The 12,901-nt window shown below is 37.9% G+C and overlaps 1 protein-coding gene across 11 annotated transcripts in view; it reads right to left on the bottom strand.

The window, feature by feature from the left end:
• The window catches only part of AK9 (adenylate kinase 9), a 120,191-nt gene that overhangs the window by 98,569 nt on the left and 8,721 nt on the right, over positions 1 to 12,901 (bottom strand). For 10 of the 11 annotated variants that reach the window (XM_032338832.1, XM_032338830.1, XM_032338836.1 and 7 more), the window contains 5 exons: positions 11,805 to 11,868; positions 9,931 to 9,983; positions 9,731 to 9,827; positions 2,976 to 3,088; positions 133 to 321 (listed from right to left, as the gene is read on the bottom strand). In XM_032338832.1, coding sequence (XP_032194723.1) covers positions 133 to 321; positions 2,976 to 3,088; positions 9,731 to 9,827; positions 9,931 to 9,983; positions 11,805 to 11,868 — 516 coding nt within the window. Of the gene's footprint in view, positions 1 to 132; positions 322 to 2,975; positions 3,089 to 7,146; positions 7,260 to 9,730; positions 9,828 to 9,930; positions 9,984 to 11,804; positions 11,869 to 12,901 lie in introns of those variants that run through there. The other variant, XM_032338837.1, reaches the window with a different exon arrangement.

Here is a 12,901-nt window from a genome sequence, read left to right as displayed (position 1 = left end):
TCTATTCCCCCAGATTAAATAAAAATTTAAAATGTAATTTTCCCTAGTATCTTCTATTTTCTTTATCCATGCTATTATTTAATTTAATTTTAGCAAATTTTAAAAGTGTAATATATGATACTGGGATATTACCTCTTCTTCTTCTTGCTCTTCCTCCTCTTCCCCTTCTTCTTCTACTTTTCCTTCTTTTTGGGCTTCTTTCTTTCTTTTCCTACGATTCTCAATGACTTCCGGATCCCACTGATCTCTTCTGTAGATGTACCCTGTACCACCATGCTGTCTTTGCCCAGAAATTCTTTGGCATAGATCGTAGTCAGGGCACTAAGGAACAACATTAGTAATTTTAACAAGCATCCTCAGTGATTCTGATGCCCACAGGTCAGGCACCACACTTTGAGAAACAACACTTTAGGACCTTCCTTGATCATGTTCGGATTTCTTCAGGCCAACTCTATGTGGAGTTAGATGGGATGGGTATTTACTGAGCAAGACTTATTTAGGCTTCCTAATTCATTAGGCTTCTTAATTCACAAGAAAGATTTCAACCCTCTCAAGTCATTTTTATAATGTGTGTTTGCCCTTCCTTATTCAGCAACCCAGGATACCCACACTGTAGGGACTCATATGAGAGTGAGTCTGAAGGACATGCCTCAGAGCAGTGGTCCTCACACTTCAGTGGGCATCAAGAGTCATGTGAAGGGCTTTTCAACACAGATAGCTGGACACCCTCTTCTGGTTCCCCCTCAAGTTTCTGAGTCATAGTTCTGGGGTGGGCCCTAAGAATATGTATTCCTAACAAACTTCTGAGTGCTGCTGTTGCAGTTGGCTCTGGGACAGTACTCTGAGAACCACTGCTGTAGTAGATCTGGTCCTGGCCCATAATTATTTTATTTTATTTTATTTTAAGCACAGAGCCCTTTAGAATGTGAGGAAAGCTATTGGCTTCTGCTTCAGAAAAACAGATATACACAATAAAATAATTTCAGAAGGTCCACAGATGTTTAAGGATTCCTGGATTCTAGGCTAAGAGCTTCTGCTCTAGAAATTCCAAGATTTATCCCCAAGTAAGGCCAAACCACCAGAGAAATGTGTGTTGTACTGAGTTCTGTTTCACATTAGGCCCTCTGATTACACTTATGTCAATGTGTAGAAACCACCTGGATATCCACTACCACATTTATAATATAAATGAGATTAAGGGCTTTATTCTCTACATTGATTATATATATATATATATTTTTTTTTAAATTTTATTTTATTTATTTAACAGGCAGAGAGAGAGAGAGAGAACACAAGGAAGCAGAGTGGCAGGCAGAGAGAGGGAGAAGAAGACTCCCACTGAGCAGAGAGCCCCATGCCGGGCTCGATCCCAGGACCCTGGGATCATGACCCAGCAGAAGGCAGCCACTTAACCGACTGAGCCACCCACGCACCCCTACATTGATGATATTTATACTAAGACCCATGTAAGATATTTCTCTCACTTAAAATTTTAATTCTAATTTCTCTCATTTTGCTTTTTCTGAAAAACGTCTCGTCTTTTCATAGACAATGTGAATTTTATGTAAGTGATCACATTTCCCATTCTACTTTGGCTCATCAAACTCAGAAGCAAATTTATGTCCCAAATTAGTAAGCGTTTGGAGGCTAATGGCCTGTGTGTCTGTAGTTTTATTCCACCAAGTGTTAATTTCCTATACAATCTATGTTTTCCATGGCTTGGACTTTATATTTGGTTTTGTTAATTGTTTGAGATCTTTTCTTCTCTCCCTTTCACACATGTGACATTCTCAAAGTCCGTGCAGGGATTTTGACTGGTCTCCAACCACAGCCTGTGGTGGGCTGTAGATGACACCACGCCCAGCACTGCAAGACCTCCTCTCTCTCACAGCTAACACTAACACACTCCCAGGTGCCAGCATCTGAGTGGAGAATCATCTCATTTACTTTGAGCTGCAAACCCTTTGGAGAATTAGGCAGATATGGATAAAAAGCTTATTGTTAATTTTCATATAAACAAGCAGACCTGGACTTCCTGAATTCTTGTCATACCTCCATGAGGCAGTTATTATTTTTGTAAAGAGGAAGTTGTGTCTTCTAAATGTCATCTACCATATGCTGTTGATAAAGGAGAGATTGGGAACAGGGTTCAGTCTTGATTCTTAATCAATCTAGCAATGTTTTTTAACAATCATATGTCCAACTTATTTGCTCCTTCTTTCGTTTTATTTAACTGACAGACTTATCAGGTGTCTGTTAGATACTACATCTTGTGTTAGTTGATGTTTATATGAGTAAGACATGGTTTTTGCCTTCATATAAGGCAGAGTCCAGAAGGAAAATGGGCAATTACAATATATAATAAGATAATACGATAGAAGAGAGCAACATGAATGGTCATCAGGAAAGTATTCAACTTTTCTGTAGTAAGTAAGGTATGGGGATAAGGAGGAAGAGAAAAGGAGAGGAGGAGAGAGAGAGAAAAGGAGAAAGCAAGAGTGAGAGAGAACGAGAGAGTTAGTTGGTGTGTTGGTGTGGAAGGGGTGGTCATCAGGGAAACAGATGATGTCTGAAATGACTTTCAGAGGATGACTATGTTGAAGACTGTTGGAAGAGGCAGAGGGATTTCTTGTGGATGGAGCTGCAGGTGCAGAAGCACAGAGGTATCAGAAAGTAAAACTTAGTAGTCCCTATGGTTGATATATGTTATCATTTCCTTAACTACTTAATATATTTTTCAGATGTTATTCATTTATTTGAGAGAGAGAGAGAGAGAAGCAGACTCCCCACTCAGTGCAGAGCCCAACTAGGGTCTCCATTTCCAAGACCCTGAAATCATGACCTGAGATGAAGGCAGATGTTTAACAGACTGAGCCCCTCAGGAGCCCCATTAATATTCTTGCAGACATTCCTTGAATTCCACTACTGTCAAAAAGAATGATTAACTATAGTAACAAAACAACTAATATTCTTACCTTAATATTGATTATAACATCAGGTTTCAAATGTAAGTTTTTAATTAATTCTATTTGCTGCAAAGTAGTCATGGTATCCTCTGAAAGAGTTGGTAGTTCAGTGATAACATAACCTGTTGAGTAAAATATATAATTTTTAAAGTTTATAATATTATCAATGTATGAGAGCATTGACTTGTTATTGCTTTATAAGATGTCATTTGCTTATGGATGAAAAGATTAATGTAGATCTTAAAATCTACATTTATTTTCAATTAATTGTTAAGTTTATTGCCACATGAAGCATAATTATGAATACTGTTTTTCTGATCATAAATAAAATCACTGAGCTAGGAGGAGACATCTTTAAAAATTCCAAATCAATTTATTTTAAGCATATGAGGTGTCTAGGAGAGAAAATCCTTGATAATAATTCTTTGAACATTAGGAAAGCTGTAAAGGTATATTATAGGGGGTATATAGTATATTATTTTCCTCCTAAAGCTAATATTTTATAATAGAATATGTACATAGGTAGTGTTTATATAAATATGGGGAATAATAAAACACCCATGTTCTCCCCATACTGTTTAAAAAACGAACAGTTTCAATATGATTTTGGCTTAGCACATTATCTTGCATTCCCACCCAGAAACCTGAATCTGCTCATTGAAATTCACCCCATTTGCCATCATCACATTAATTTCCTTAATATATTTCTTTATGTCGCTCTCTTGCTTGAGAAAATTTTCTCTTATTATTATTCTCAATTCCCTCAGAATTAAGGACATCAGTCAATTTTTCTACTATTTTAATAGGAACTTTTTTTCTTGAAAGAAGTGACAGACAAATTGTGGTTATTCAGTTTTGGATATTTGGCAGACATTTTATAAAAAGTGAGTGGAGTGAGCCGGTCACTTCAAGGACAACTGACAGTATTTGTTCCAATAATAAAATTCCAGCAAAAATTCAAATTTTAGAAAGAGTGTATCTACTGCCATAAGCTTAACAACCTCCCAATTTTTAGAGCTTTTCTTAATGAAATTGGTGGTGAAATTAATAAAAGTGATTTTTTTGATAGTATATAATAAAAAGTATCAACATTTGGAAAACCTGCACAACTTAGTGAGTCAATATTTTCCAAAATAACCACTGCATGGTGCCTGCAAGTCATGCATGGGTAGAAGACCTAGTCCAAGTTCAAGATAGACAAATGGATTTTATGGAACAGAGTTTGAAAAGTCCTCCATGTGGTTTCAGATTCTATAATGCAAATAACTTAAGAAAATTCCCCTCAGTGAGTTTTAATGTAGGATTCAAGAATAGTCACAATTATTCTAAAGACTATTAAAATATACTTCCCCTTTCTAACTACATATTTGTGTGAAGCTGGATTTTCCTCATATATTTCAATAAAAACAATATACTGCAACAGATTGAGCAATAGGAGATATGAGAATCCAGTCGGGTCTTCTCTTAAGCCAGATATTACAGAGGTTTGCAAAGATGAAAAATAATACCACTCTTCTCACTAAGTTTTTTGATTTGGAGAATATAATTTTTTTAATAAAATATGATATCACTGTGAACATGTGATGGTTTTGTTATGATTTTTAAACATATTTTATTTTCTTCTTTTATTTATTATTTTTTAAAAGAGTTTATTTGACAGAGAGATCACAAGTAGGCAGAGAGGCAGGCAGAGAGTGAGAGGGAAGCAGACTCCCCACTGAGCAGAGAGCCTGATGCAGGGCTCCATCCCAGGACTTTGAGATCATGACCTGAGCTGAAGGCAGAGGCCTTAACCCACTGAGCCACCCAGGTGCCTTATTTTTTTTCTTTTAAAGAAATGTTTTAAACATTTCTTAGTTTCAATTTCTAATATGATAAATACTGATAGATATAATCCAAGTAAACAAAAGCTCTTTTGGGGCCTCAACAATCCTTATAAGTATAAAGGAGTCTTGAGACTAAAAAGTTTGAGAACTGCTATTCCATGCAATGCATAGAATAGTATGATTTTAAAAAGTTATTTTCTGTTGAGAGATGAATAAATGAATGTGTCTAATAAGCCAATCTCAAAATTCTCTCTTTAGAATACGCTTATCAAATGCATATTATTATCTTTTTATTTTATAAAAGCAGACCAACAACTACCATAGTAATTCCAAAATCTCATCAACTCCTTAGGCATTTCTCCTAAACTTTTTCAAACACTTTACCATCTGCTAACTATATGCTGGATGCAATCCCAAGTAGTTTAATTTCAAAAGGCCAAAAGGGAGACCTATTATCTTTGGTTTTGGATATATGAACTATAACCATGATTCTCTCCTGTCTTGCTATAATCTTTGGTTTCCAACTCTGCCTATTCTTTTGCTTTTGCTCTTGTCTTTGAAAGACTTTGAAATACTGGTGTATCCTAAGGCATCCATTCTATTCAAGGTTCCTTAAATGAACCCAACAACTCCCTGCAAAAATTTAGCCACCGCATGCATTGGCCTTGTCTCAGGAACTGGGCCAGACCTTTCTCTACTTACCGCCTCCTGCTGCTCTTGCTTTTTTTCCCCTTGGCTTCCTACTTCCTTAGTTTGGTTTGGATCTTATTGTTAAATTATCCTCCATTTGATTAACAACCTTACTGGAAACTTGTCAAGACATTGGGATGTGATGGCTGGCATTAACCTCCTGGTTTAAGGGTGAGTATTGTGGTACAGTGGCCTGGTCCTAGACTGAATGCAAACCTTGCCCAGTTCGCCCCTCCTGACTGGACATTTCCAGAGACCATCAGTCTCCAGAATTCATGCCTTCCCCTTCCAAGCAAGGGGATTACACAGTACCTTCCTCTCATTCCCTCTGCTGGCAGCACGGCCCACCATCTGTGTATTACAAAGGGATGACAGCAAGATGTTTGGCATTCTGTATGCTGTGCTCTCCAGGACCCTGTGTACTACTACAGTCACTGCGACTGAGGGGACAGCTTATCAGGCATTTCAAGTACAACTGTTTGTAGATATCCTAAACCTCAGGCATACATGTGGACTGGAATGAGTTTAAAACTTGGTCTCTTTCCTAGTGGAAGCAGCAGAAGAGTGGGTAGCTTCTGTGGAGTCTGACAGGTCAGTATTTGGGCAGCTTGAATTTTCTGAGTGATGAGTTTTAGGGTCTTACCCATTGAGAGGTGGCCAGTATCATCACACCCAGGCCCTAGGAACAAGTCTATGGAAGAGATGTGGGAGAATGGAAGAGCTTAGTTCTCTAGACCCAATTCTGGATACTTACAAGGACATTTCCTCAGAGACAGATCAGAGCTTCCAAGCCCACTGCCAGCCTCTCTAACCCCAGAGACGTGTGTGAAGATGGAAGCATAGATGAGGACTTCCCCTCTCTGTCCCATATCTCCTTGATACCATTGCCAAGCCCCTACCTTCAATGCTGAAGATGGAAGAGTGGGAGACCTCCTGCCACTCCTTGCTGCGAGGCTCTGTTTGTACCAGCATTGGCAGAGTAGACACGCTGCAGGCTAGTGTTCAGCCTGTATCAACCCCACCAGGGAGAAGCTGAAATACTGTCCATATGACTGCCCAAGGGTAACTACTTGGTCCATGCCATCCCTTTACCCCCACTTTTTTGGTACAGTGGAATGAATTCCTATTTCCACCAAACTGAAGATGGCATGCCACTGCTTTCAGATTGAAGCGATGAGAGATTCAGAGATATCAAGTAGTTTATGTTCATCCGGCCCTAATAGGTACCTGACCTCATGCCAGCCTGATCTGAATGGATACACTGGTGATCAATGACTTATGAGACCATCCACAATGGGATATGTCGGGGACAGGAAATGCCCAGACTAGGGCTGTCCATCATTACTGGAGAAAGTAAGTTTTTCTGGAATCTAGAAACAGGAAGCAAATAGGGACTTCCCAGGATGCCTAGGCATTGGCTCTGACCCAAGTTTTGAAAGCTCCTCACTTCCATTTTCACTCCTACCATCTACCAGGCTGGTGGGTAGGACCAAGCATCAGAAAGACTCCTTGATGAGCAAAGACTTTTAAACTGCATTTAGCAAGATGCTAGATTCCACAGAAATTCCTCTGGGGATGCCATAGAATAGGTGGGGGGAGTTTGGGCAGAAGGGATTCTAGGTTCTGTCCCCACTAGAGCCCTTAAAAAGCCCAGTTGTGCATACCTAAAACACAGCCATGCAATTGCATGTTAATAGTGTGGCCCTCAGACTCAAGAAATCATTTATACTGCTTCTCCTCTGTGAGCTCCCAGAGCAAGCATCAGTGTACAGTAAGTCTAGGGGAAAGAGGAATACATTAAATGATTTTAAGGGATGCCAGTCAGCAAGATCCAAAATGAAGGAAATTCTTAAACACAGATAACTTAAACATAGATAACTTGCTTTTTCAACAAAGAGAACACAAGATGATAGAAGAAAGTAGAGGGAATTTATAGATTAAAAGAGACTTGAGACATACTAATCAATTGCTATATGTGAAACCTGGTTAGATCTCCCCCCCCAAAAAAACTAAGCAAACAAAACGAACAAACAACAACAACAACACACACAAATAAAACAAACAAACAAAAAAATCCAAAAAACAAACAAAATAAAACCCCAAAATGGAAAACCAAAAAACAAAACCCAAAAATCAGCTAGGAAAAAAAATATACAAGGCAAATAATGAAATCTGACCACAGAGTAGTCAGTAGATGATTTACTATTAATTTAGTAGGCATGATCATGTAATGTGATGCTAGGTTTAAAAATATTCCTTACCTTTTTGAAATATATACTAAAACCTTTACAGATGAATTGATATGATATGCATTAGCTTCAAAATAAAGTAGGTTAGTAGAGGAATGTGGGCAGGAGGTCACATAAAACAAGATGAGACAAGAGTCGTCATCGAAGCTGGGTGAAGGACACATGGGGGTTTTATATCACTTTTACTTTTGTTTGAAATCTTCCACAAGAAGAAGTTAAAAAGATTCTGAACATCATGAATGGCATAACTGAGTAGGTTTATTTTTTCATGATTTTTTCTCTTTTTGCCTATACTTATTATTTATACCATGTTTTGGGCGGGCAAATTACTCTAAATTTTTCAAGAGGTAAGGGGAGATGAAATATAAAAAGGAGATATTTGCCTGCCTATGCATATACACGCTTCAGCTTCAATCACGATGATTTTGGAGGTCATTTATGGACCCATGTTGGAATTCTGTCATTGTCCTTTTTACTATTTAACCTCCTACGTTCTGGATGTTTTCTCAAGCTCAACTTCTTTATCACTGATCACTAGTTAGAAGACTGATGTGTAAACAAAGTATATGTGTGTGTGTGTGTGTGTGTGTATATAACATATATAATAGGTGATATTTTTCTATACGTGGGTGGATAGATGTAGTTTGTTCTGTATATCATCCACATGTAGAGAAATCTTTCTACCTATAGATGTAAATGATACAGACATAGTTTGCAGGGACGTCTGCTTTTGCAACTTCCATTATTGATTTGCTTTGGCAATCATGATTTTTACTTTACTGCATTTTATTTTTATCCCTATATTCTTTTTTTAAATCTTTTTTTTTAAAGATTTTATTTATTTATTTGACAGAGAGAGATCACAAGTAGGCAGAGAGGCAGGCAGAGAGAGAGGAAGGGAAGTAGGCCCCCTGCTGAGCAGAGAGCCCGATGCGGGGCCGATCCCAGGATCCTGAGATCATGACCTGAGCCGAAGGCAGCGGCTTAACCCACTGAGCCACCCAGGCGCCCCTATATTCTTTTTTTAAATTTAATTTTATTTTTTCAGTGTTTCAAGATTCATTGTTTATGCACCGCTCCCAGTGCTCTATCCCTATATTCTTAAGAGTCACAGCGTCCTAACTTACTAAGGATATAAAGCAGCTTGCTAAGTTTTTCTTCTTTAATTCAATAAATCTATTTTGGGTGGGTGATTTTCTCCCCAGCCCATCTTCTTCTTCCTTCTTTTGCAAATGTCACAGGGTATGCTCTTTTCTATTTAGTCGTTCTAAGCTTCAGTAGTCTTTGAAACCCCTGCTCAGCATCTGTTGGAGTGCAGGGAGACTTCTTGGGTCCAGAGTGAGAGGGTGGACGGGGTGAACAGACCGAAGCCTGCCAGTAACTGGGGCAGGAGGGCAAGCTGGCACCAGACAAGAAATTCCTGCCTTAGAAGTGCGGATTAATGCAAAGAAGGTGGACAGGACTCAGTAATAAAACTCTGAGTGAATGGGAAAGCAGTCAGCAGAGGCTGTCTGCACTGTAAGGACCACGGGAGAGTGTTGATCCCTTCCTGGATAACACAGAGCTCAAAGAAGATGGAACCATTTAAATTTATTTATTTGTTTACAAATGTAGAGTCTGAAGAATAAAAGGAAGTAAACAAAAATACGTAAGCTGCGGGCACCTGGGTGGCTCAGTGGGTTAAATCCTCTGCCTTTGGCTCAGGTCATGAGCTCAGGGTCCTGGGATCCAGCCCAGCATGGGGCTCTCTGCTCCCCATGGAGAGCCTGCTTCCCTTCCTCTCTCTCTGTCTGCCTCTCTACCTACTTGTGATCTCTGTCTGTCAAATAAAAAAAATAAAATCTTAAAAAAAAATACCTAACCTGCTTAACGAATTCAGGCTCTAGAATTCTTACTTCAGGGCAAAGGAAACAGCAACTTCAGAAATTATGTGTGCCTCATCTAAAGCATGAGTTTTAAGGCTGCTTTGATAACCACCGATTTACAAAAACAAACATACCAAAGTGAGAAACTTGCAGAGAGTTGAGCTTCTCCAACATTAGCTTTATGATAAGTTCTTCCGGAATGCTTTGACCACTGAGCAGTATTGACTGCAACTAAGAACCAACAAAGATAGTGTATATTAGTGTACATACTTCTGTGACACAGAGCTTTTTTTTTTTTTTTTAAAATCATAATAATTTTGACACTTTGATTTACCGTAACTCCTGATTCAGTTTCCCTCGCAATCTGTTCTTCCAACACTGGTAAAGCTAAAATATGAATTCAAAATATTAGCACAAGCTGATATTAGAATTGCCAAATTAAGAAACACATTTGTGTTTTATAATGGTAACAAAGATTAATATTTGCATATCACTTTAAGAGTTTTCAAAGCACATTTATACACATTATGTCACTTAAGCTAACCAAAGGATGAGGCAGCAGATTGTATTCCACAAAGAACTTGTCTCCGCTACTCTCTAGCTAAAAGATCTTGAGGAAGCTAACTTCTTAAATATCTCTGGGCCTTGCATGCTTATCCCCTGTATAGCACACAAGAGAATGTGAGGATGAAATGACATTGTGTACGGGACAGTGATTTGGAATTGTAAAGTGTCACTCAAAATTATACACAAAGTATTATTAGTCTATAGATTTTTATTACCATAGAGTTATATCCAGAGCCCATTAACTTGCTCTCTGATTAAATGAAAGGAATATGCATCAAGAAATGTAAAAATAAGTAAACACTGGTTAGAAAAAGGGGGCCTGAAGCTGGAATTCCAAAGATTATTTCCTTTTAAGAGGAGATATTCTATCCCTTATGGACGACATCCCGGGACAGAAGTGATAGGGACAAGACCTAGGGGAGGACTCAGGAACTGAATTAAGTCCCTCGTTGCTAGTCATCTATGATTGTTCTCCCCCAAATTGTACCAGATTGCAATTTCACTAACAGCACATGGAATCAACATTTCATAACATTCTAGCCAAAAATAATTATAAAAACTTTAAAGGTTCTTTGTCAATTTGATAGGCAAATATGGATCAGTGCTTTTTATTTTAAGATTTTATTTATTTATTTATTTATTTATTTGACAGACAGAGACATAGTGAGAGAGAAAGAACACAAGCAGGGGGAGTGGGAGAGGGAGAAGCAGGCTTCCCGGTGGGCAGAGAGCCCCATGTGGGGCTTGATCCCAGGACCCTGGGATCATGACCTGAACCAAAGGCAACTGCTTAAGGACTGAGCCACCCAGCACCTTGGATCAGTAATATTTTAATTAGCATTTCTTTGAATAACAATTTCTTTGAATAACAACTTTTTTCTTATATTTGTCTATTTTTATTTCTACTTTATGAACTGACAATTCACTCTTTTTTGCTTATTTTTCTACTAGAAAAAAATAGTTTTATGGATTAAAAGAATATTTTATATAAAGATAGCAGTCCTCATCTTATATACTGCAAAGAACACAAAGCAAAAAAATAAAAAATAAAATTTATCATTGAAAATAATTATGTCTTGGGGCACCTGGGTGGCTCAGTAGGTTAAGCATTTACCTTTGGCTCAGGTCATGATCCCAGGACTCTGGGATTGAGCCCTGCATCCAGCTCCCTGCTCAGTGGGGAAACTGGTTCTCCCTCTCCCTCTGCCCTTCCCAGCCCCCGCCTTGTGCTCTCTCTCTCTCTCAGATAAATAAATAAAATCTTAAAAAATAAATAAGTCTTGAAAAATGCTCTTAAGAACAGTTGTGAGGGTTTCTTTTCTTCTCATCTTTCATAGGGAGATACCCAAAACATATGTCTCCAGTAGTTCTAAATGAGAGAAGTAGAGAATTGGAGGCCAGAGAATGAAGTGAGACATTCCATACATCCTCCTAACTTCTATGAACGAAACTAAGACTAACTGGAAAGCAGAAATAAGCCTGATGCTATCATGAAGATAACATTCACTAGGCTGGTAATGTGTGATAAAGTAATTACAGCAAAATGTTAACCACAGAATCTAGATGGTATAATTCTTTACATTTTTATGCATATTTGAAAGTTTTTATAATAAAACTTTGGGGGGGAAGGGTAAGATTTACCTTCTACACGAATACATTTCCATGTCTGCGCTATCTGATGAGCTAACGTTGTCTTCCCAACCCCCTTAAAAAGAAAGATGTTATTTAAAACCCACAAGCATTTGCCAGTGAAACAGATATTCTCATTTTAAAAGACTCTATTGATGGTTACAATACATGAATATTATCAAGTGAATTTTTTGTCCACAAAAATTAATGAATAGTAGACTCTACATATTTATAGCTTATTTTTTCTCTAGTTATTGTCACATTTGCCACATTTTTTGAAGTGATTTAAATAACCTTTTTTAAATTAAGAAAATAACCCTGAAATCAGGCAGCTGTACCATTATGACATTCCAGGTACTGTCCTCTTTTGACTGCCAAATTTTGTAATTTCGAATACATATCATTGTGATTATATTGAAATCCATCACTGTATCTCTTTTCTAAAGTTTTTAGTCGTGACTGTTTTGTCAGACTTCCACCTAGTAACTTCCAAGAACAAAAACCTCCTACTTAATGGACATCTTTGAAAAGTATAATATTTTCAGGACAGTAGATCACTTTAACATAGCAACATTTGCATCTGAGTGCTCTCACTGTTGACTTTTATTTTAAACATTTTAAAATTTAAATTTAGTTGATTAACATATAATGTATTTTTTTATTTCAGAGGTACAGGTCTGTGATTCATCAGTCTTCCATAATACCCAGTACTCATCACATCACATGCCCTCCTTAAGGACCATCACCCAGTAACCCCGTCCCTCCACCCACCTCCCCTCCAACAACCTTCAGTTTCCTATGATTAAGAGTTTCTTATGGTTTGTCTCCCTCTCTGGTATCATCTTGTTTTATTTTTTCCACTCTTCCCCTATGATCCTCTGTTTTGTTTCTTACATTCAACATATTGGTGAGATTATATGGCAGTTGTCTTTCTCTGATTGACTTATATCGCTTGGCATAATACCTTCTAGTTCCATACATGTTCACTCTGGACTTGTGAAACTCTACTGAATGTTAAGAAACATAATGAAAGTTACTGGAACCATTTCTTGGTACCTGTCCCAGGGTCTATATAAAATTAAATCAAGGGTAGGATCCAGCCCTTAGTA

Source organism: Mustela erminea, chromosome 4 (assembly GCF_009829155.1).
Source record: "Mustela erminea isolate mMusErm1 chromosome 4, mMusErm1.Pri, whole genome shotgun sequence".
Classification (NCBI taxonomy): Eukaryota; Metazoa; Chordata; class Mammalia; order Carnivora; family Mustelidae; genus Mustela; species Mustela erminea.
This window is presented reverse-complemented; position numbering and strand designations above follow the sequence as displayed.